The sequence below is a fragment of the Myodes glareolus genome, chromosome 18 (genome assembly GCF_982192425.1).
Source record: "Myodes glareolus chromosome 18, mMyoGla1.1, whole genome shotgun sequence".
Taxonomy (NCBI): Eukaryota; Metazoa; Chordata; class Mammalia; order Rodentia; family Cricetidae; genus Myodes; species Myodes glareolus.
The window spans coordinates 59,293,609-59,319,012 of NC_142043.1; the positions used below are offsets into that span (position 1 = coordinate 59,293,609).

The following is a 25,404-nucleotide window of genomic DNA, read 5'->3' on the forward strand; positions in this document are numbered from 1 at the left end:
CCCTGTAAAACAAGGGCCTCTCATAGACATAAAAGTTAAATGCCAAGCGATAAAATGAAATTGGTTGTTTGTGAACTGCTTTGCTTTGAGTTATTTAGTTCTTTATCAAACCACAATGTACTTGTGAAACAAAAGTCTTGTTTGACAAGACTTTCGAGTGGTTAAAGATTTAATGATGAAGGAAATATGAAGAGGTCCAGAGATGAAGACTCAGGAAGGCTGAGTTGAAGAAGAGAAAAAAGTTGATTGAGACTAGGAAGATATTTTTTAAGGACACACTAAAAATTCTTTTGAAATTCAAAGTTAGCTTCCAGACTGAAATCATGGATTGTTTGGTTAGAAGCTCTTTGGGACAAGTATGAGACAGAAATCTTTGTACATAAAACACTTCACACTTAACTTAATGATCTCATTGGAATGTGCAGGTAATCTGAGTCCCAAGGAGGCAGAAAAATGATTATCAGTGTACTGAAACAACATTATGCACAGGAGAAACTTAATGAATTAATGCAGTTCAGCAATGCCTTGCCACTAATGAAAACTGGGTCTACTTTTCCAAGCAGCTTTGTGCCCAGAATTTTGTCTTTGATTGTCCAAAAATTACAGATAGCAAATCCTGTCAGCTCAAGGGACATCCACAGTTGTATTAAATATCCCACTGACAATTAGATCATGTGACAACTAAACTTTTCCTTGAGAGATATTACAGATTTGTTGGCAGAGACTGCTTGTTTGCTACCGGCCGCCCAGATCTGAAATAATCACACAGAAACTGTATTAATTAAAACAATACTTGGTCAATTACTTGGGCATATTGCTAGCTAGCTCTTACATCTTAAATTAACCCATCTCTATTAATCTGTGCATCGGCACAAGGTCATGGCCTACTGGCAAGATTCTGGCGGGCTCCAAGAGGCATCTTTCTCCTTTAGCAGCTACATGGTGTCCCTCAACTCCCCTTCTTTCTTCCTCTATCTGCTTGAAATTCCCACCTTATTCTATTCTGCCCTGCCATGCAGGCAGTAGGCCAAGGCAGCTTTATTCATTAATCAATAAAAGCAAGACATATACAGAAGGACTTCCCACATCATGGATTAACATATTTGGCAAACTATTTTAGAGCCATGGCATCATGTCTTTCATAATCTATTTTTCTTGTACTTGGCTTACTTACTCTCTGCTTTTGAAATGAGAGATCCTGAGAAGTGAAAAATATTTGTAATCCTGTTATTAAATGTTGAAAATAAATTAATGATAGTGAGTGACTGGGTGAAATTTTATGATTGTGGTCTTGATTCATCCGCAGACATTTAGTCATGGTTTTAGATACGACATGATATACATTATAAAGTTTTAAAACTGGTATGTGTACTGTTCATAAACACATCTTGCCTATTACTTTATTCATCCAGTAGTCATCTGCACAACAAGGGAAAAGGGGGAGCACTATGGGTACGTGTGAAGAAGTTTCTCCTCTGGGGGCTAGAGGACTCGAGTGAGGGCCACACAGAGGAACTTAATAAGGCAGGCAGATACAATGGGAATATTCTGTACAAGTAGCTTAACAGAAAACATAGTGAATAACTCCTCAGGGAATGAGAGAAATGGCTAGGAGTGATGGATCTTCTCCCAGTGTAAGATTGAGATAAGATGTTATTTACAAAAAAATAGTTACAGCAAGAGTGATTTCTTTGCAATGAAAAATTTGTCAGCATGTTTGAACACTGATGGGTGTATTGAAGAAAGATTCGGAAGATGCTGCAGGGAAAGTGGCATGTCCCCTGGGGGTGGCCTCTGGGATGTGGGAGAGATGCAGACTTTCCTGGTGCTTCCTTCGGTTTCAATAGTAGGAGGATGGAGAGGAAACAGCACAGTCGTGAAGGGTGTTTCGGTTTATTTGCCATTATGCCCTCCACGCTTTAAGATCATGAGTGACATTCCTAGCCCTGAGCATTGCGTACTCTGTCACTGTGATCCAGCAGAACGGCTTCTGCTGAATTTTCTTAATAATTTGGTTTCTTTCTGATAGCACATTACTTCAGAATGAATACAGAATGAAGGTGGGTGGGAGGGGAGACATCAATAATATTCTAGGTCACCTACATCTTCATATTTCAACTCAAATGTGAATTCTGAACTCTTATGGGATTGTGATCTTCAAAGCATGCATTTCTCTGATATGGCTCTCACTTTTAGAAATTAAAATACATAGAACTAAACTTTTTAAGGAGATAATACAACTAATATTCTGTCATCTCTGGACTCTATCCCCTTAAAAGTGCAGTACTTAACACCACACCAGACAAATAAGTGTGTTCCTGAACCAAGATCACAGATATAAACCACACTAAGGTCCTAAATTCAAATCCAATTTCTTTTGTGCGCTCATCATAATAATCTAAACAAGCTTAAGTTTCCACAGAATAATCATCTTCCAAATGCTGAAAATAGAGTTGATGGGCAAGCATGAAACAGAAGGATTGAATCTTGTGCTATCAGTGGAGTTTAATCTCACATGAAATCAAATACGACAAAAAAAGCGTGAGCCACATCTCTGAGCATAAGAGAAAATTGTATGAGACTGAACAATCAAAGCATGGATTTTTATTAAATAATTTTATGGCTATGCTTTAGCTGACTTTTTTTGAGAAAAATCAATGTTTGATATTGTAATGGTTTTTATATATATATATATGTAGAAAATTTGCTGTATCCCGTGAACTAAGGAATTCATAATCTAATAAAAATAATTGTGATAGAAGCTTTTAATGGGACTAGAAGACATCATCCAGACACCTCTTTGAGGAAAAAAAATGTCATGCCTCACCTGCTGAGGGTGAGGTAGGCAGATGCCCTTCATTGGCAGCACATCAGGATTCTCATCTGTGGGAGGCTTCCTTGCCCAGCACCTCACTCTGATTGTTGTATTTTATGTTCTGACCTATAGCAGCAGGGTAGGGCATGGTAATTTGGGCTCAGTAAAGAACAATTGTGATCTGCTAGGCTAATTATGGAACTGCTTCTGGGCTTAGCTAATTCTATAGTTGGTTCCTTAGAGAAATTAGGCTTCTCCTTGACTCTAACCCTGCTTTCTCTGCTGCCCAAAGATGTTAACTTCAAAAGCATATCATAATAAAGGACTTGTAGGCAAGGTCTGCCTCCTTGCCTTCTTCCCACAGAATGCAGCCTGCGAGCAAATGTAGCCTCCTCTCCTTCAAGCTACAGGAATCAAAGAGGGTTGCAGAATGAAAAATAAATATAGAGAAGCAGGCAATATTTCTTCGGCTTGTTTTCTCACTATTTAGTTTATGGTATCTCAGAAGAATTGCTTCATTGGGTTTTCTGAAACTGAGGACTGGAGATATTCCTTGCGTGTCCCGTAATTCACAGCGTGGATATACAGCGAGCACAGCCATTCATTCACTGTCTGCCTGCTCTGTTTTTACGAGGGGTTTCTCGGAGCCCGCAGTCTTTTCTGATGGTTTCATGACTCCTCAGCCTCCTGCTCATTCTCATCGGCACAGACAGATTCCTGTCAGAAACAATCAGTCTTTATGAAGCTGAAGGGGTAATGTTTCCTATGGGTAGACCAAATCAAAGCGATTCTCGCTTGTTCTGTTGCCTGGTAGCTCTCGCCTCTATTTGAATTCTTCGGGTTTGAAGTTTGAAGCAAGTCAATGGCTTTCTTCTTAATTTATATGCAAAGATTCTTGATGGACACATTATAGAGCTTCAGCATCTAAGAGTAATATAGTTTAAACAAAACCTTACAATTTGATATCTGCTGTTTTATACCATTATATCATTGCATGCCACGGAATAGTCTCTCCCCATGGGGAGGGGAAAATATTGCATAAACATAACTCCATAGATCACATCTCATTATAATAAGGAAGATTTCCACTCATCCAATATGCATCTACTCACTGCCTTTGTGCCAGCAAGAGAACGACGAGACTGGGTGTGTGCATGCGCTCACACACACATCCAGGGAAATTTTTTCTTGAACTTTTTATGTTCACTCTTTCCTTCTACACCAGACACCTTCCAGATACTAAATGTTAAACATAGGAGTTATTTCTTCTCATTCTTTCTGCTTCCCTAATTGAAATGAGTATGCCAAATGTGACCACTGGAAAATAGGACCTCGGCAAATTGTTGGTGGAGGAATGAATACAGAAATTACAGTTCTGAATCACAAATTCACAGCATCCTCAATGCGGTAAGGAACATGGCTGGAAAATGCTGGTTCTGAGGGCTAGCTCCCAGAAAGCACAATAGCAAAACATATGTGTGAGGTGATCTTTTTGCTGGCTTTGTAAGAATGAATATAAGAGGATGTACAAAACAGACAGAGCCTTTAATTTTGTGGCATTGTGGTTGTTTGAGCGACAGTGTGAGATCATGGTCGACTATGCGTATCCCTCACAGACATATATGTTCTTGAACATCTGGGTTCAAGATGGTGGCACTATTTTAGACCGTGTTGGAACAGTTGAGACAGGGGTCTTAGTTGGAAGAAGTGGATTGTGAGGACATGGGCAATAAAAGTCACACCCACTTCTACTTCTGGTCTGTACATTCTGATTTCAAATGTGCTGAACTATGAGGCACTTCAGCTCTGTGTTCCTGCTGCTGTGAGTTCTAACACGCCCCCTTCCTGCAATGTACTGAAGTCCCCACAAAACTGAGACCATTCATATAAACGTTCCTCCCTTAAGTTGTTTCAGTCAGGTATTTTGACAAATGGATGAAAACAGGAATTAATATAGAAAATTGATAGTAGAGAGGTTCTGCTGTGCAAACCTGATCCTGTGGATGGCTGGACACTGGAACTGGTATGCAGGAGGCAAAGGTAGGAAAGTTTGAAGGCCTGACAGGGTCTATAAAATGGAAAACTTCAAGAGCCAGGCTAGAGTGAGTGCTGAACACCAGAATGCCTATATAAATGGAGGGAGTAAAGGTCCGACTCATTAGCAATTAATTTAGGAAAGAAAGCAATACTTTGCATCAGAACTTGACAGAAAATGCACATGAATGCATTGAAAATCTGGTTCAAGCAGATTGCTGCCCAGAGCACAGTTATTGTGGAAACGTACTGGTCCTTGAGGACAGCTCCACTTGCCTTTGTAGTGACAAACACTTTAGAAAGTCTTGGCATCAAAATGAGCCCTAAAAGGACAGCTCTCATGTAACAGTATTTTGTGTGTCCCTGTCATTTTAGGAAGAAATAGGAGCTGCTAGATGAGAACACAAATATTTATGGAAGCATAGCACTCCTGAAAAGTGAATCTTGTTACTTCCATGATGAAAACCGCATACCTTCCTTCTTTATGCATAAACACAGGTGTGTGAGTGTGTGTGTGTGTGTGTGTGTGTGTGTGTGTGTGAATATAAATATATATTCAATGTATCTGTGGTAATGAGGTTTCATGAGTGTTTAGTTACATATAAGAGATCTAGAAAACCTCTATAAGGCAATGATAATGAAAAAGGAGTGGAGGAACATTAGGAAGAGTATGAAGAATTAAGCTACTATATATGAGCTCCGCACAAAGTAATATACTCACTTCCATTCATGCTATACCAGAAACATATTTTCATAAGGGATTCTAGATGACAAACCAAAGAAAGCAATAGAATAGCCACATAGTTGCTAGTTTGAGGATAGTTTATTGTTGATATCATTGTTAACTTAATTTTCATCTTAAGATGGAAGTATTTTTTCTTAATTTTTACTAATAAATTTAAGACTTGCCTATTTAAAAAAAAACCACTGTGAATACCAAATAATAGTTTCCATTATATACATGTGTTGGGTCTCAGATCGGAGCAACACGCGGAAGCTTAAAATAGGTGTTGTTTGCAGAAGATGTTGCCTGGCTACAGAGGTCAGAGAGCCATGAAGGATGTAACATAGTATGAAGAATCTTTCACTTACTGGTACTGTGATGGTTAATCCCAATAGTTGTCTGAATGGCTTAACTAAGTTTGTGTTGTCTATAACTAAGACTGAAAAAACCACAGAATCACTCATAATATAGAAGCACCTTGCTATGGTCCTGTGATCTGAGCTGAATTAAAGAGGTGAAAGCGATGAGTGAAGCCAAGGCCAATATTCTCCTTCCCATGCTTCCTGGTCCACCATGGCAGGAATAGCTCTGCTCTGCCGCATTTCCCTGCTGTGGTGGACTGACATCTTCCAGATCACACTGAGACAGAGCACATTGTTTATATTAGTTATTTCTGTCATGGCAATGAAAAATAGCTATTTCAAGGATAGTTTGAAAAGGATTGCTGAAAATACTAATAAGGCATTGGTTAAAGAATTGTACAAATCATTCCATGTCCCTTCTTAATGCCTGTTGCTTCTGGGAGATAATACATTTGAGATAAAGATTAATAAGCTTAGGAAATGCAGGAGCTGGTATACGACAGCATTGTTATGTCAAGAAAATATTTAGTACTTAGACTCAGCCCGTACCTCTCAAGAATGAAAACCAAAGTAAAGATTCCAAATATAAATTCCAACTGTGAGTTTCCACCATCTCAAGCAATAGAGTCATATCCAGGGAACCCATTGTAGAGTTATGAAAGGCCAGGTGTGGCTTTTAATGATGTCAGCTTGATACTACCTAGAATCACCTGGGAGATGCAAGATCTGTGAGGGATTCTCTTTATTTCCTTAATTGAGATGGGTAGAACTGCCACTGTGGGTGGGAAACCCTACACAGTATAAAATGGGGAGAGAAAGATGACCATGAGAATGTTCATCTCTGCCTGATCGTGGCTGTGACAAGCTCTTTCTACAATGCCTTCCCAGCTATGAAGGACATTAACTTACAACTGTGGACTAAAATGGCCCTTTCTCCCTTGAGTGGCTTTTGTCATGACATTCTATCACAGCCATAGGAACAGAAAATATAACATCAAGTAACAGAGGAGGAAAAGAGTAATATTCATTGAAGAACTCTTCCTAGAGCTTCCTCTTTGTTCCCAGCTCTGTTGGACAAGACCGAGAGCAGAAAGAAAATAGAATTATCATAGAATCATAGAAAGCCTGTTAGTGAACCTAGAAGTATCATCACACTGGTAGTGAACATAGGAAATGAACAACCCTTTTGTGAAGCTCCAAAGCATTCATCTCATGCTGTCTGCCATCACGTGACAATTTAGTATGTAAATATTCAAGCACAAGGCTACATGTCTCCTGCCTGATGGTCTCTTTTTAATTACCTAGGTTAATTTACATTCTTTCATTACAGGATCTATAGGCGGTGTGGGGGCATCTTAAAATGACATGCTTAATTTGGCATCTTCATACCCCCAAATCCACAGAGATTATTTCCTCTCACTTGTCTGGCTGGTTTAATTTTTTTCCATGTCGCTACCCCTGCTTCCACTCCTTATTTCCCTTATCTTCTCTCCAAGTAGCCCACAGGTTCTTTTCTCTAATACTGCCTCTCCCTCTCGCCGGAACCACCATGTATTAGATAGTGAATTGTAGCCTTCCCACCTAATATACAGACACACCGTACTTAGAAAGAGCAATAAAAGGTGGGTTTTTGCTAAGTATGTGAAGGATCAGGGGGCCGAACAAAAAGATTGAGAAGTATCTGAGGCTTAGCAAGGGAGAGAAAGAAGTCTCTCAGGAAAATCACGAGAGATCCAATGCATTTCAGGACAAATGAGGCAAGCAGATAGAATGAATGCTTCTCAGCTGTTCTTACTGCCCTCTGAGGTAAGCTCCACCTTATGGTATCAGCTTCAACCATGTGATTCATCTCAACCAATGAAGTGATAGTGGAGGTGTCCCCTCCCAAGTAGAAGCAGGAAGTGGTAGGACAGGATTATCTCTTGGCCTTTTTGTCCCACTGTCACAAGAGTGGCCTGTTTCAATGGGACAATTGTAGCATTTCTCCTCTCTGAAGCAAAGCAAGGATGGAGTACAAGTTGCGAGAAACTAGGATGCCTGCAGCATTGATGGGAGAAGGAAACCGCAGAGATGACAGCCACTGAAAAAACTGACTAGCATTTTAAAGATATAAATGAAATGGAGATGGCATCCAAGTGTTAGTTGTGGAAATAAATGCATAAAGACAGAGGAGGAGGAGGTCATGAGATTCTCAAATGCTATTATAAAACCCAACTTATTGTGTGACCAAGAGTAGTTGCTTTGGATGCTGAGGGAGTCAGCAAAACCTTTACAAAGCCACCTATTGCTTGGTAAGAAGTTCTTAATTAAACATTTATTCAACAAATATTTGTTGGGCATACATGAAGGATGTGAATGGGAAGTCAAGGATAAAAAGGCGAACTTCTTTCCTTGGCTGTTTGAAGTATAGTGTAGGAGACAGGCAGGTAAGTAGGCAATTATAACATGTTAGAAAGCCAAATAAATATAAGGTGACAGGGGTCCAGAGTGAAAGGAAAGCTATTTGAAATTGGTGAAGGCAATTGGAGGATTGCAAACCGGGAAAATATCTAAACTCTTTACAACAGCTTAATTGTGGTTTTTTCCGTGATGGAATGGAAAGAATGTAAGAACACTAAAAAAGCCATAGCTTTGTAGAAAAATATGGGCAGCTGCCAAACCTTTTATGTGTAGAAATACTATTTACGGATTCCTGTGGGCAGAATTTATCTTTTCAAATGTGCTAGGACAGCCTGCAGTAGCGATGAGTAAAGGCATGCTTAGTGTGAGAAAACTCTTACACCCATTAATGTATCACTGCCGTGATTTTTAACACCGGGTTGTAAACACTTACATAAAGACACATGCATTTGTTTCTCAAGCCTCAGTGAAATTACTTTAAAACGAAAATGAGCATTTTGAAATGCTTTCTCCCCCGACAGACTTAGTAGACATTTCTGTGTGAAAATATCTATGACTTCATCATTGAAACTGTTCCTGATATGTGTCTAATTAATATCTAAATTTGTATATCAGAAAAAAGCCTCTGTATCAGGCAGGCTGAGAGATGGCTCAGGGGGTAGAAGCACTGGCTAAAAAGGCTGATAACCTGAGTTCAATCATCTTCACCCAAACAAAAGTGGATGTCCTGTTTGTAGACTAACAACAACAATAATAATACGTAAGATCAATCTTAACACTTGATAAGGCGCTGAGGATGTGTTTCAATCAGTACAAGACCTATGTTTAACCCCCAGAACCCCCAGAATCCGCATGAAAGAGCCTGGTTTGTTAAGGCGGCTTGTTATTCCAGCACTGCAGAGGAAGGAATGGGACAATCCTTGGCATTTTCTGGCCAGCCAGTTTAGCCTACTTGGAGAGTTCCAGGACAATGAGATTCCTGTCTCAAAAAACAATATGGGCAGTGACTTAGAAAACACACAAGGTTGTCCTCTCACCTTCACATGAATACACAAGCACACCCATGCATGTATCCATACACATGCATGAATACACACACACACACACACAGACACATATAATGCACACAGGTGCCTACACCCATATACAGGTACACAGACGGATTAATCACTTTTTGTTGCTGCAACAAAATAGCACAACTTAAAGTGGTGCCTAGAAAAAGGGGTTGACTTGGCTGACCAGTCCAGGGAGAGAGTCCTTAAGGGTGGGGGAGGCATGACTGCAGACGGCCAGAGCAGGAAGCCGACAGATCACAGTTTCAACTACACAGAGCAATGAACTGGAAGTAGTGAGAGGCCATAAATGCTCTAATCCTGCCTTCAGTGACGTTCTTCCTCCAGTAAGATTCTACCTCCTACAAATCCCAGAAACTCCCAAACACACTACCATGGGGAACCCACTGTTCAAGTACATGAACTTATGGGGATGTTTCTCATTTATACAAACACACACACACACACACACACACATGCATAATGTACCCACATGTATACAAATGTACATATAGTTACACATGCATTTATACATGGACATGTGTATGTACACACATGTAACCATCATATATGCAAGAACACAGGCACACACATGCACACATACACACACACAGGTGCATACACCTGCTCAAATATACATGCTTTTTTCCCATAGTAGCACATGTACATATAAACGTACATACAAATGCACTCATAGACATACACTTGTACACACTGATGCACTTGTATTCTCACATGTGCACACATACACATAACCCCAGGCTCATGCACACAGATATGCACATTCACATACATACCCTCACATTTTTGGTGACACATGATAGTTCACCTCTTCATAAATGCTACAGTACATTTATAAACACACAAGAAAGCTTTAATTGTCTTTAATCTTCCTTATAACAAAAAGTACATTTTTATTACTTGCATCCAATAAAATGTCCTCATAAATATCACTTGTTGCACTAAAATTGCTGCGTGAACAGGTGCACTTTATATGTGAATTCTTTGGCAAATCAACACTGAAACTCCCAGAGAACCTCCAGACTCACAGAGTTAAGGAACCAAAGGCAAATAGCATACAGATATCTATTGATAAAAGCAGTCTGGCATGTTCCACAACAAAACTCTGAAAATATTTCAGGGCACAACCTACCCATCTAAATGACCTATTAATAGAGATCATAAAAGGTGATAACAATAATCATAATCAGTATTTTGATTACTTCCTTAATGTGACCTAAGTTTGTTGCGAACTCAATACAGAGCCCATAAGAGGCAGTGAGATAAATACTACTGACTGGCATTCAGTTACAGACTAGGAGGGTGGGAGGCCTAATCAAGGCCACTCAATCAGTATGGAAATGCTGACTATAAGCTGGAAACCCAACCTTTCTGAGACCTACAGCCTGAGAGCTCAGGGTTCTGCTCGGGACTCCTGGGCTCCTTACTCTTGCTAGGAAGACCGCCTCCTGTTTTTATTCAACAATAGTAATGAGGTATTTCTACAGAGAGGGGGAAGTCTACCCTCACTTTGAGTCATTGAATTGTTTCTTTCCCCTCAACAAAATTATCATCGCTCTTGAGAAAGGTCAGCATCGACAGAGAAGAACACCAGCAACTGCTTTATAAATGTTGCAGTTTCTAGATAATCATCTTCAAAACGCATCTCTACTAATAATGTCATGAAAGATGCACTGGCAAGTGTTCAGATGACCTCCTCCTCAGGAACACCTCCCACTTCTCCTCTAAGTGAGAAGAGGGGGCATAGCCTCTAAATCTGCTGCAGAGAATGGGCAAAGAGGGAGCAAAGCTCTCTCTCTCTTCCTCACACTGGTATAGGGAGGTGCCACAGTAGTTCACACCTTCGTGGTAGCTGAGATATCCCCCCTCTGTGTCATCTGTCTGATGCTTGGAGAAGAATTTAGTCACTGTAAACCATTTTTCCCTAAATGATTTGAATGTAATGATAAATATTTAACTTGGGATCAATTACTGGCATGTTGCATAGGAGACCTACCTCCCAGCTGTTTCAGCAGCAGGCCACATACACCTAGCCTTCTTTTTAGAGTTTGATATCGGTCTGTTTTGCTCACAGAAATCCTTGGCTGCTAGCTCGCACTCGTATTCCCAGAACTCAAGCAGCTGAGGTGTGTGGCTCGTGTTTATGGCTCGTGTTTAAGCTGATTTGGTGGGCACAGAGGAAGAGAATGTCTGAAAAAGAAGCAGAAAGATTGAAGGGTTCTACGAGTTTGGCAACCCCTGATGTAGAAACCGTAGCAGTGAGCTTCATTTACTAAAGAGAAAGATTTAGACCTGCAGAAAGACAATGAGCAAAGATAACAGTAACGAAAAAGAGGGCATGAATTGAATGCTTAGGAACTAGTATTTCTAGTACGGTTGACATGTACCATGGAAAAGAAGCTGTGCACAATTTTGTTCAAAATGATATATTTGTTTAGCAAGTGATTTTTGCATGGCCTCCGGCCTCCCTCTTAAATAACTGGTTGTCTTTAACATATGCTATGATTTTGATTTTAGTGATTTAAATGTGCTGTTTGCCTTTCGAGCACACAACTAAACGTCTCTCCAATGAGACCTTTGTTTTGATTTTTGAGGTGTTTATTTGATTATAGACTTTTAGCCAATCTCCCAGCCCTATGCATGCCCAAAAATCTCACCACAAATCAGGCCCCAGGAAGACATAGATTGTAAAGCGAGTGTCCCGTGGACGGATGATTATAAAGTCGCAGCCTTTACTGTTTATTGCTTCGATGTAGTACAAGTAGAGAAGTGCGATTTTTCTTATTAACAATTTTAATTAACTTCTAATTGATCTGAAAGGAGATGAATGGCTCCATTACAGCATTGTGCAGCAAGCTGCTTGAGAGGAGCGGGTAAGCATCCATGCAAAGTCCTCAACACGACTATTGATACTAGGAACTCTGAGATAACTCTTTGTCTCACGCTGACTCCCTCATATGTAACAGTAAAGCAACTGAATCTGCCTCCAGTGCCTGAGCCACAACCCAACCTCATTCATCTTGCTCAGTGACTGGGAGACAGGGAAGGAAGGAAGGAAGGAAGGAAGGAAGGAAGGAAGGAAGGAAGGAAGGAAGGAAGGAAGGAAGGAAGGAAGGAAGAAAGGAAGCAAGCAAGCAAGCAAGCAAGCAGTGTTTTGTGCATATTCTGTCCTTTTATCACCATTAGCTGCATATTTGAGCAACCTTAACATGGTTAGAGTTAATTGCTGCAGAATATACAGTCAAATATGCTTTCTTTCATGGTGGCTAGCCATGCAGGGAGCCAAGTATTTCTACACAAGACAAAGGTTCAGGTGCCTGTGTAAGTACTTGGCACGTTTACTACACTTTAGCTAATTTAAATGGATTTTTAAAAAGTATGGAATGCATTAAAGAGGGTGTCCCAGCTAAAGTTTCTTAATATAAATCTTTTTAAAATGGGTAATTTAACAGGTAGACTAAAAGTAAATAATTTCAAAAACTATAAGAATTACCAAATATTTGCATAACATATGGCTAAAGTCAAGGCCCTTGAGAGGGTAATAATTTATCCCTGTTTGTCAAAGTAAGCCTAAAATACTTACACAGGTCTTTAAAGAGGAGCGAGGTGGTTGGACTATGGGTCAAAGAAGCAAAGTAGAACGAGGTGAAGAAGGGATTCAAAACTTGCAAGAAAGGCAGGTTAAATGCTACTGCACTTACAGATACAGAAAGTGCTTGAGCAAGAGGCTGGTGGCAGTCTTCACATTTCTGTTTTCACAGGGGTTGGAATCTCAGGTTCACTGTTTACATAGCCCGAGTCTGCCAATATTCCCCAGAGCTTCCAGGAGGGCACACCGTTGGCTCATACCTAACTTTTAGGCTAATGACCCTACACTGAACTCCTTACTTTCAGAGATTTATATAATGAACCGCTATTTCATGGGAGCCAATAAAGGTATGATTATTTGTTATTTTGGCAATGAAATAAATACAAGCATAGGTGCCTCCGACATGTGATAGGCTGACTTACAAGTTTTCGACTTTCTGATGGTACAGAAGCAACAGGTATCAGACACAAAATAAACTTAAAATTTTGAAGTTTCTTCTTTATCATGGTGGCATTCCTTCTGCAATGACAGTGTACAGTGTTGGGCAGCAGCAGGGAGCTCAGCCCAGTGTCCACATCTTGTCTTTATTTTTTTCAAACTGAACAGTGTATATGGGATGCTAAAATGCACTGCCTTAATAGATAGATAGATAGATGATAGATAGATGGATAGATAGATGGATAGATGATAGATAGATAGAAAAGTAGGAAAATAGAAAAATAAATAAAAAGTAAAATGCACCATCTTGCATTCCAGACCTCACGAAGATTTAGTGATTTTGGAGTATGGAAACCAAAATAAAGTCCTGTCCCCTTTCTTTCTTTAGTGGTAGTTTGAAACATAATTCTATAGTATTTCACAGCTTCTTAGATAGATTCAAGACTTTATAAGAAATGGTAATAGAATCATTTGGTATAAAATGTACAGTATTTGATGGTGGGAGGTTATAAGTTGCTGAATTTTAAATAAGAGTACTCCTATCAACATTCTATCAGAAATACAGTCACTCAAAACTCTCTCATGTTTGGAGCAAAATGGCTTTATGCGTAAATTTTTCAGCAAATATAGATTCAGGAAGCACCAACAATTCTCCCTGCTATTATTTGAGATTCATAGTCTAATACTAAGTGGTAGCCCTGTCTTCTGATTTGACAATTACTGTACTTGTATTGCCATTCAGTTTGGGAATATCTTTAATTTCAAACCTCAGTTCCATATATTCACAGAGCCTTCATTAATTTCATTAACATTTATTAAATAGTTTTGCATATGAGATACTGTGTTAAATTCTAGGACCTCCAAGGTATTTAATTCTTGTGTAACTTTACATGAGACAATTAATTTCCTTAAGCCATATGGTCTCATTTGCACAATGAGGCCAATGATATTTACTCATCAAAATCATCACAAAGATTAAATGATGTAAATATGCATCATGCCCAAACATATGTAAATATGAAAATGACGATATGAATTTCTTAAACAAAACAACCATTGAATCTTAAACTGTTAGTAAATCATCTTAAATTAATTCAAACCAAGTACTATTTTTGTCATTTAAAATCTATTGTAGCAATGAAAGTACATGAAACCTTCCATTTTTATAATATTCATTTTCTCTGACATAATATATTGTTGTTTCTAATGATATCAGCTTTATGTTCATTTCCACTGAGTATATAATTAAATCATAGCTCATTTCTTTTCACCATTTTGAGTGCAAATTGTACCTTTATTATCTTTCTAAATTTCCCCTTTAGAGGGAAACAGAATATTTGGTTAGAAAATGTGGCAGAGTTTAACAGCAGTGTGCCAGAAGCCGTTGTGCTAAGCCCTCTGGTTCTTGTGTTTAGGCAACAGATCCAGATGCTGGGATCAACGGCCAAGTGCACTACAGCCTGGGTAACTTCAACAACCTCTTCCGCATCACGTCCAATGGGAGCATTTACACAGCCGTGAAGCTGAACAGGGAAGTCAGGGACCACTATGAACTGGTTGTTGTGGCAACGGATGGAGCCGTGCACCCTCGGCATTCAACTCTGACACTGTACATCAAGGTGTTGGACATTGATGATAACAGTCCTGTTTTTACCAATTCAACATACACAGTCGTTGTTGAAGAGAATCTTCCAGCTGGGACCACCTTCCTTCAAATAGAGGTGTGTGTTACAGGCATTAATTCCAGGAGATCTGTATTACAAGATTAGCTGTGAGGATCAGACTATGAAGTTTGACTACAAACATATATATGATGATCTCAGAATAACTTAGATTCAGATAAGTCTCAAAAATTGAATATGGTGTTTTATATGAAACCCTTCCTCTTGGAGAACCCACAAAATTAAAAGGAGAAAGTTTGCAATAATAGGAAATATAATACATTTTATGTGTTTTGGCATGTATAAAAGTAATGCTAGATGGTTTTGTAACATTGACAACGTAAAGAAAAAACTGAGTTTCCCAGAAAATATTAAATTTTCTAAGTGTTTTTTTTACATCTTCCAGAAGGGTCACACAAATATCAAATAGATATCAAATATAAACATACATTTATATAAACATACACACATATATAAACATGTGTTCAGGTATGTGCATATATAACATATAAATTCACAAATACATTTATGCATGTGAATATACTTTTCCTCATATACTTTATATACACATATAAAACATTGTTTATTCTGTAGTAGTTTTTTACTCACTTTTACACCATTTTCAAATTTCTAGCTCTTCCTAACTGAAATTCATATACAAACCTCTGTGCTCAACTGTAATATTAGAAGCTCCCAACATTTTATGACAGTAGCTCAGGAGAACCCATAAATTTCTTTTTATACCCTAATCTACTTAATTCTAACATGGGGGTACATGAACCATATTGTGACAAAGAATTAAAATCCTCAGTCTGTTTATACTTTATCTACAAAGCTTGACTTTTTCTAACAAGTCTGTCTTAATATATCTGAGCTATTAAATACTTAGGTTACAGACATTAATAAATCAAATAACGATGCATGCCAACCTAGAAAAAATCATCTTTCCCATTTGTTCATCCATCTATTTCTTCAATACTGATGCATCATAGGTGCTGAGCTATATTCTATGTCTTCTATATTTTAGTAATTAATTTTTTACTTGTTGGTTCAATAATTATCATTTTCCCTTCCTTTTTCTCCTTCCCCTTTCATCCTTAAAACAACTCCCTGCTGTCTTTCAAAATTCACGTCCTCTTTTTTATTAATTGTGGTTACATATATATACTATATACATACATATGTATGTGTTTATATATGGTTTGGACGATGAAGAGGTGGTCAAGATGGATTCACAGCTTCTATGGAATTCTCAGTCGTCTTTAAACAACTCTCAACATTGGTAGTAAGAAGCAAGATCCTAGCAATCTGATACACACCTTCTATTCTGTTCTGTTCTGTTCTGTTCTGTTCTGTTCTATTCTATTCTATTCTATTCTATTCTATTCTATTGAGTGGTTCATTTTGCTAAGAAAAGCTACCGTGCTGCTGTGAACTGAGAAGCCAGTCAGTTGCTAGTTAAAGAGAGAAACAGAAGGGATTAATCAAGGTCATGTAAAAATAAAACACTCAAAATGTCAAGGGAGATGCTGATTGATGCCCAAGGTTCTAAGGAGCCAGAAGGCATTGTGTTCTGTCACAATATTCAGAGGATGAGATTGCTGTCATTTGAATCTCAAATGTCCCTCAAGGCCCATATGCTGAAGGCTTGGTGCTCTGCCTGTGGAATCCTTGGAGGTTGAGACAAAGGTAGCTTGCCCTTGAAGAAGATATTGAGTTCTCCAGCCCCTTTGAGTTTTTCTCTACTTCCTGGGTTTCATAACACAGACAAGCCTTCTCTGGTCTTTGTTTACCACCATGATGTCTAGGTCCACACAGTGAAACCCCACTTTATAAGTTGCTTACTAGGGGAATTTTGTAACAATACCAGAAGGGGACTAACAGTGTTGGTCAGAGATCGAGTGGAAACAGGAGAATTTATCAGCAGGAAATGACACGAAATCTGTGTTTTGACTGCTTCCCTCTACTGTGACATCATCTACTGATAAGAGACCATGACTCACATGGCCTTCCATGGGTGTTCATTCCACAGACCTAAGATTTGGCATGTCTACTCCTGCAGCTGCCTTCCTTCCACCAAGCTGCTTTTCCCCACTGTCCTATTGAATGGAATGACCACTTTACACCCCCCCATACACACACACACACACACACACACACACACACACACACACACATTAAAAAAAACTTTTCTGTCTCAAAACTCCAAAAAACAACCCAAAAAACTTTTCATCAGGACTCATTCAGAATACCTTTGCACAAAACATTATCTTTCCCTTTATATTTGTGTATTTATGCTTTTTATTCTCTCTTGGGTTGTGATATAGAGGGCAAGATTTACACGTCAGTTCATTTTATCCTCTTTACTTCACCGTCTGCATAATGAGTGCCAAGCAGACACTAGCAAGAGGCAGGGAAGTGCGAGAGAGCAGTGTTTGCGAATACATCATCCCACCCTGCAAGGCAGCCTTCCGAGGAGGACCTGGTTCCATATCTACTCATGGGATTTTAGAACCTGTTTATGTAAATCACTCCACAAATAATTTTAATTCAACAGCATTTTGTGTTCACGACCTTATGTTTGTCCTTTCTCCATCTTTCCATTTCCCATTTCCTGGTAAACGACAGTCACGTGTCCGTTCCTTCTCATGAAACCCGCGCCGTCCCAGGCACTAATGCGTTTCCATCAGCCCTCCCCCCTCTTGTGGGAAGCCCTCTGACGTAACCATTCTTCTCGCTCGCTTGTCATAGGCCAAGGATGTTGATCTTGGAGCAAATGTGTCGTATCGGATCAGAAGCCCTGAGGTGAAGCACCTTTTTGCACTTCATCCATTTACGGGAGAATTGTCGCTTTTGAGGAGTTTGGATTATGAGGCCTTTCCTGACCAGGAAGCCAGCATCACATTCTTGGTGGAAGCCTTTGATATTTATGGAACAATGCCACCTGGAATAGCGACAGTCACAGTAATTGTAAAGGTAAGGACCCTGGAGGGGCCGCGCTCCCCCCTCTATGTGCCACAGCTGTTTCTTCAACTCACAGTGTATTTTGGGAAAAAAAATCAGAGGAACTCGGCGGTATAAACCAATGATGAAGATTTATTAATATGAAGTACTTACGAAAACTTGCAAAATAAACCTACAAGAAGGGTATTAAAGAGGCATTAAACAAATCTTTGAAGACTGGTTACAAGTCTTCCATAGGCTGTGACTGGTCAAATCAGAACTTCATTTTGCTAGTCCCCAGCAAAGTGGATAGTAACATATTACAAACTCTTCGGGAGAGAGGGAGTAGATGATAGAGTTCTTCAGCATGAACTACTTCAGTTTGAAATATCAACACTCTAAGATGAAAAGGGCTTCAAAGAAAGGCGGGTTAAATGTTCAATTCTGTATTACCCTCCAATTTCTCAGACACTGAGGACTTAGCTTACCTCTCTGGTGGGCAAGCGTTTGTCATGAGTGCCGGGTATGGTGGTCCGTACTACTAAGGTCCTAACAAACAGCAGACAAAGAGAGGGTCCCCACAAAAATAATATCAGCCTGCTCTGTGCTGAGTTCTAGGGTGTGTACACATACTTTTGTGGGGGTTAAAAAAGTCACAACTCTTAAGTAGGTAAAAAAAAAAAAAAAACACTGAGTGAGAGAGACAAAAAAAGGATCAAACCCATCAAAACAGCACCTGAAGCAGGTGACAAAATATGGCACATGGCCTGATTTTCTTACCTTAATGTGGTAGGAATGAGTCCTTCAGCATTAAAAACAGCGGAATAGCCCAGTTGTTACATGACAATGGAGAAAGCCTTGTCATTTGATGGCATTTTCCTATCCTCCCCAGACTGAAAAATAGCTTATTGAATAACAGTCTTCTGTCTCTCCGGACTGGTAGTGATGGTCAGAAACACCCAAGGGTGGAGCTGACTGCACTGGCTTTAGGTTAGACTTGTGTTCCTGCAGGGGATCAGAAGACGTCAAATAGGGACTAAATATATCAAACTGATTGAAACACAATCTGCTTTGGTTCCATTCATGGAAGAAGTCACTGGAAACAAACTGGAAACAAATAGTTCATTTTTAAAAAAGAATCAAAATAGGGAATTTTTGTTTTTTTTTAAACTATTGAGCTATACATTTTTCTTTGCTCCCCTCCCTTCCTCTTCACTCCGTTTTTATCCTCTCCTACGGTCCCCATGCTCCCAATGTACTCAGAAGATCTTGTCTTTTTCTACTTCCTATGTGGATTAGATCCATGTATGTCTCTCTAAGGGTCCTCATTGTTGTCTAGGTTCTCTGACATTGTGGTTTGTAGGCTGGTTTTCTTTGCTTTATGTTTAAAAACCACTTATGAGTAAGTACATATGATAATTATCTTTCTGTGTCTGGGTTACCTGACTCAATATGATGTTTTCTAGATCCACCCATTTTCCTTCAAATTTTAATATGTCATTATTTTTTTTCACTGTGTAATATTCCATTGTGTAAATGTACCACATTTTCCTTATCCATTCTTTGATCAAGGGGCATTTAGGTTGTTTCCAGGTTCTGGCTATGACAAACAAAGCTGCTATGAACAGAGTTGACCACATGTCCTTGTGGCACAATTGAGCATCCTTTGGGTATATACCCAAAAGTGGTATTACTGGGTCTTGAAGAAGGTTGTTTTCTCATTTTCTGAGAAATCACCACACTGATATCCATAGGGGCTGCACCAGTTTGTACTCCCACCAGAAATGGAGGAGTGTTCTTTTTACCCCACAACCTCTCCAGCATAAGTTGTCATCAGTGTTTTTGATGTTGGCCATTCTTACAGGTATAAGATGGAATCTCAGACTTGTTTTTATTTGAATTTCTCTGACGACTAAGGATGTTGGCCATTTACTTAAGTGTATTTCAGTCATTTTAGATTCCTCTGTTGAGAGTTCTCTTTTCAGGTCTGTACTCCATTGTTTATTGGATTATTTGTTCTTTTGATGATCAATTTCTCGAGTTCTTTGTATATTTTGGAGATCAGTACTCTCTCTAATGTGGGTTTGCTGAAAATCTTTTCCCTTTCTGTAGGCTGCCATTTTGTTTTATCGATCATGTCCTTTGCTTTACAGAAGCTTTTCAGTTTCAGGAGGTCCCATTTATTAATTGATTCTCTCAGTGTCTGTGATTCAGAAGTTATATTTAGAAAGTGGTCAGTTTTTAATTAGTCACCCTGCTTTCTAGCTAAACTCCAGCTTCCTTGTTCCAGGATGTTCCTTATCGTAACACAAGGTTTCACTAGGCCACACAACAGCATTTCTGTGATTCATTTTTTTCCCCAGCAATTAGAGGATGTTGGACTAACTTTGTGCCTCTGTCCTTCATTTTCATGAGAGAAGTCAAGTATCCCAGTGGATAAATCTGACTGACCCATGTCTTTTCTCATTTTTTATACATTTGAAACAAAACTTCTCCAAAGTGGAATTATGTGCATGTCTTACGTCACTTTTTAATTACCTTATTATAACTTATATACACATAATAAAATTTCAGGCAATATTTCTAATGCCAGGCTGTTGTTTTATCTTTCTGGTAACTCCAGGTGAGATGTACAAATTGAAGCTTTAAAACTCTCTCAGACACCACTGACGCCAGCAATTGGAGTCCAGGTCACATCCCTCCACAGATGCAACCTTCCCAAGCTTGCAAAGGTTCCGCTGTGTGTCTGTTCCTAGCAGCACTGACAAGCTATTCTGCTGATAACATAATTGCATGGTATTTGAGGAAGAAACATTTGTTCTCCAAATATTCACCACAGGGAAAGCTTCTTAAAGTCCCTCTCTTTAAAAAGCATGAACACAGACATTGTTTCTTTTGTATAGAAGAAATAAAAAAGATGAACTGATAAAGTATTTAGTATTGAGCTCACCTAATATTTTAAATCTTGACAGCTGGGTAAATCAACAAATACTTGAAAGATAGTTTGTTTTCTTTTTTAAAAAATTAAAATAAGAAAGTATGTCTACATAATGAGCAAAATAGAAGTTTTTCACAAGCACCCATGATAGACTTATCCAGTGTCTAGTTTCAATGGTCTAAAACAAAATCATATAAACAGCCTATATTTTGTTGTGGATTTAGAGGGCACTAATTAAAAAAAAACCTTTATTGGACAAAACGTATGAAAACATAGTAAATTACATACTACGCGGAAATACCTAAAATCAAAAACAAACCTCTAAATAATATAAACAACAAGATCCAGTATGATGCCTTGGATCACAGACTAAGTTAAATCCAAATCAGTTCTTAAAGTCTAAGATATGACGCGATTGCAGCACTAGAAAGAGTGCCTGCCAGTCTGAAAGGCTGAACTTGTTCGTAGGTGAATGACACCTTCAAGGGACAAGTAAAGACGGATGTGTGGCCAGGTTCCCTCATTGGTTATGATTCTATTAGAATGGCTACAGAGGAGCAAGTGGGGGGGTCTGCTATGAAGAGAAGTAATTGAGTTCTCCCTACTTGTGCTTGCCTCTTCCAGAGGGCCTGTGTGGGACATGAAGGGAGATTGCCCACAGAGGCTGGGGCTGTGACAAACAGTGGGTCCTAGAAGGACCTTATATTTTATTCTTTCAAATGACTCTCCTCCAGAACCAAATATTGTTATACAATAACATATACACTAGATGTTAGCTCTTCTAGAAGGAACCAGTGTACAGGGCCACAACAACATTAGTAAAGCCACAACACCTGAGAGCCAGTGAGTAGGGTCCTGGCTTTGATTTGGACGTAGTACCCATGGCTTAAGGAAATGGCCTGAGCATGAAGGAGGCAGAAACTCTGCACTTTCCAAGGTTACTAACGGCCATCATGTCCCTGCCTGAACAGAGGCATTTGAACAAAATGATAATTGTATGAAACTAGCTGCTGGAATAATGATTGTTACCCTGCAGATTTATTGGATGCATGGGCTGGAGAGATTGTTCGGTGATTAGAAACAGTTTTTGCTCTTCCTGAGGACCTGGGTTTAGTTCTCAACACACGTGGTAGCTTACATCACACCTGTAACTCCAGTTTCAGGAGGTCTGAGGTCCTTTCCTTGCCTCAGCAGGCATCGGACATTCAAGTGGTACCCAGACATGCATGCAGGCAAAACACCTTTACTTGTAAAATAAAATTTAAAAATAAAAAGCTACTGAGCTTTTCCATGGTGTTATTTATCTTGACAAAATAAAAACAATGGTTTTCTATGGTGACCTTCAAATATCTCCCCTCTTCCCTTCTGCTGGTCAGATTCCTATTGAAGTGTTTCTGCTAATGTGTTGGCCACCACTTTTCAAAAGCTGAACATGTTGGGAGACACGATTGTGACTGATGCAGAGTTGTTTAGGACCTCTTTATGCTCTAATAGCCTAGAATGTGAGGACTCAGATGCGACCTGTTTCCTCTAGACTAGAGGAGGCCAATAAAAAGGTATACACAGGTTGAATTTGTCTCCTGAGCTGTAACAATTACATAGGTCTCTTAGAACTCCATCAGCAAAGCATAATGGTTTCTGGAAGTCCTAAGTAATCGTCGCACTTGTGAATATAATGCAGCCCTTCGGCCTTCACTGCTTAGCACTTACACTCCTATTGAAAAACACTTGTCACACCCTAGAAACTGTAATTCCCCCTTTCAATGGGAGCGAAGGTAGCCATTAAGATCTCATTTGTACTAGCGCCTTGTTACCAGCTATCATGGGTTCTATTGTCCTAGCTACATCCCATCCAAGCACAGCTGCTGTCCTTGCCCTAATAAGCTACCTGTTACACACTGTACGGTGCTTGTTTGTGTTTGGTATCTTAGTATTTTCTCAGAAAACTTCAATTAAAGTCATTCAGTTTTCCAAACAATAATAATTTACACTTCAACATCTCCAACTTGTCTCTTGGGAATATGTATGTGTATAGTATGCACATATAGTATAACATATATGTTATAGTATACTAATTCTTGGATATGGTACATACACATATACAAACAAACAAACACACACATACGTACATGCACACACACAATAGGCAAATAACTTTGGGAAACACTAGACTACATAAAAGCAAATGCAATTTCCACACATCAAGACTTTGTAAAATGCTACTATAGATTGTGACTCTCAACGAAATGAAATAATATTTTTGATACTCATAATGAATATTTGTTCCTGTTTGTGAAGCCTCTTCTGGAATTAAGATTCCCAAGAATAATATTTGAGGAAACTGTCTTACACTTTACAGAAAACAACTATTTGGATGGTTGAACATTGAATGGGTTGTTGTTTTAAATGCATGTGTAACTTCTACCCCTTTTCTGTCTTATCCAACACAAAAACTTCCATAAAATCTTTAAAACTATGCAATGGTTTAGGATCTGTAAGTTTTCAAGGAAAAAAATGAGTTACAGCAAAGTCATGGAAGATTGCTAAAATCTAGATCTTTTTTTGTTGTTGTTGTTGATTTTTATTGATCTCTACATTTTTCTCTGCTCCCCTGCCTGCCTTTCCCCTCACCTTCAACCCATTCCCAAGGTCCCCATGCTCTCAATTTACTCAGGAGATCTTGTCTTTTTCTACTTCCCATGTAGATTAGATCTATGTATGTCTCTCTTAGGGTGTCCTTGTTGTCTAGGTTCTCTGGGATTGTGGGTTGTAGGCTGGTTTTTTTTTTTTTTTTTGCTTTATGCTTAAAAATCACTTATGAGTGAGTACATGTGATAATTGTCTATTTGAGTGAGGTAACCTCGAAGGAGATCTTTTAAATATTGCCTGGGGGTTTTGTTTTCTTTTCTTTTCTTTTTAAAGAAAATTCTATTTAGGTCTTCTTCCCAAAAATGTTCTAGTGAGTTTTGTGGTCCCCTTTGTTGTTTCCTTCAAGTATCAGGATGATGGTCTAGGGTTTGTCTGACTCACAAGATTTCAATTTTATCGTGTATTGGCTGGATAAGAGTGAGCAATTTAAGGTCTCCAAACTTCACGTCTTCATATTTAAACCATGATAATGAGTGTAAGCCTGAAATATCATGGTTGAAGTTTCAAAAGACCCGTATCTATCACCATGCACAAAACTCAAGTCCAAATGGATCAAAGACCTCAACATAAAGCCAGCCACACTGAACCTCATAGAAGAGAAAGTGGGAAGTACACTTGAACGCATTGGCACAGGAGACCACTTCCTAAATATAACTCCAGTAGCACAGACACTGAGAGAAACTATTAATAAATGGGATCTCCTGAAACTGAAAAGCTTCTGTAAAGCAAAGGACATGGTCAACAAGATAAAACGACAGCCTACGGAATGGGAAAACATCTTCACTAACCCCACATCAGACAGAGGTCTGATCTCCAAAATATACAAAGAACTCAAGAAATTGGTCATTAAAAGAACAAATAATCCAATAAAAAAATAAATGGAGTACAGACCTAAACAGAGAACTCTCAACAGAGGAATATAAAATGACTGAAAGACACTTAAGGAAATGTTCAACATCCTTAGTCATCAGAGAAATGCAAATCAAAACAACTCTGAGATTCCATCTTATACCTATAAGAATGGCCAAGGTCGAAAACACTGATAACAACATGCTGAAGAGGTTGTGGGGAAAGGGAACACTTCTGCAATACTGGTGGGAATACAAGCTGGTACAGTCCCTTTGGATGTCAGTGTGGCGATTTCTCAGAAAATTAGAAAACAACCTTCCTCAAGACCCAGTGATACCACTTTTGGGTATATATCCAAAGGATGCTCAATCGTGCCACAAGGACATGTGCTCAACTATGTTCATAGCAGCATTGCTTGTCATAGCCAGAACCTGGAAACAACTTAAATGTCCCTTGACTGAAGAATGAATAAAGAAAATGTGGTACATTTACACAAAAATATAACGAATCTTGAATCTTGCAGGAAAATGGATAGAGCTTGAAAACATTATTTTGAGTGAGGTAACCCAGACACAGAAAGACAATTATCACATGTACTCACTCATAAGTGGTTTTTAAACATAAAGCAAAGAAAACCAGCCTACAAACCACAATCCCAGAGAATTTAGACAATAATGAGGACACTAAGAGAGATTTACATAGATCTAATCTACATGGGAAGTAGAAAAGGACAAGATATCCTGAGTAAATTTGGAGCATGGGGGAGGGTTGAAGTGAGGAGGTAGGGAGAGGTAGGGAGGGGAGCAGAGAAAAATATAGAGCTCAATAAAAATCAATAAAAAAATCAATTTAAAAAGTTCTTTGGTAGTCAGTGCAGAAATATTGCAGAGGGGGATCATTCTGATTGGTTCCCAAGGGCTCTAACCTCA

The 25,404-nt window shown here is 39.0% G+C and overlaps 1 protein-coding gene across 4 annotated transcripts in view; it reads left to right on the forward strand.

Moving 5' to 3' along the window:
• Pcdh15 (protocadherin related 15) overlaps positions 1 to 25,404 on the forward strand; it is a 1,307,054-nt gene that overhangs the window by 1,132,540 nt on the left and 149,110 nt on the right. For all 4 annotated transcript variants that reach the window (XM_085679751.2, XM_087898231.1, XM_087898232.1 and 1 more), the window contains 2 exons: positions 14,851 to 15,156; positions 17,848 to 18,072. In XM_085679751.2, the coding sequence (XP_085535877.2) occupies positions 14,851 to 15,156; positions 17,848 to 18,072 (531 nt within the window). The remainder of the gene's footprint in view (positions 1 to 14,850; positions 15,157 to 17,847; positions 18,073 to 25,404) is intronic.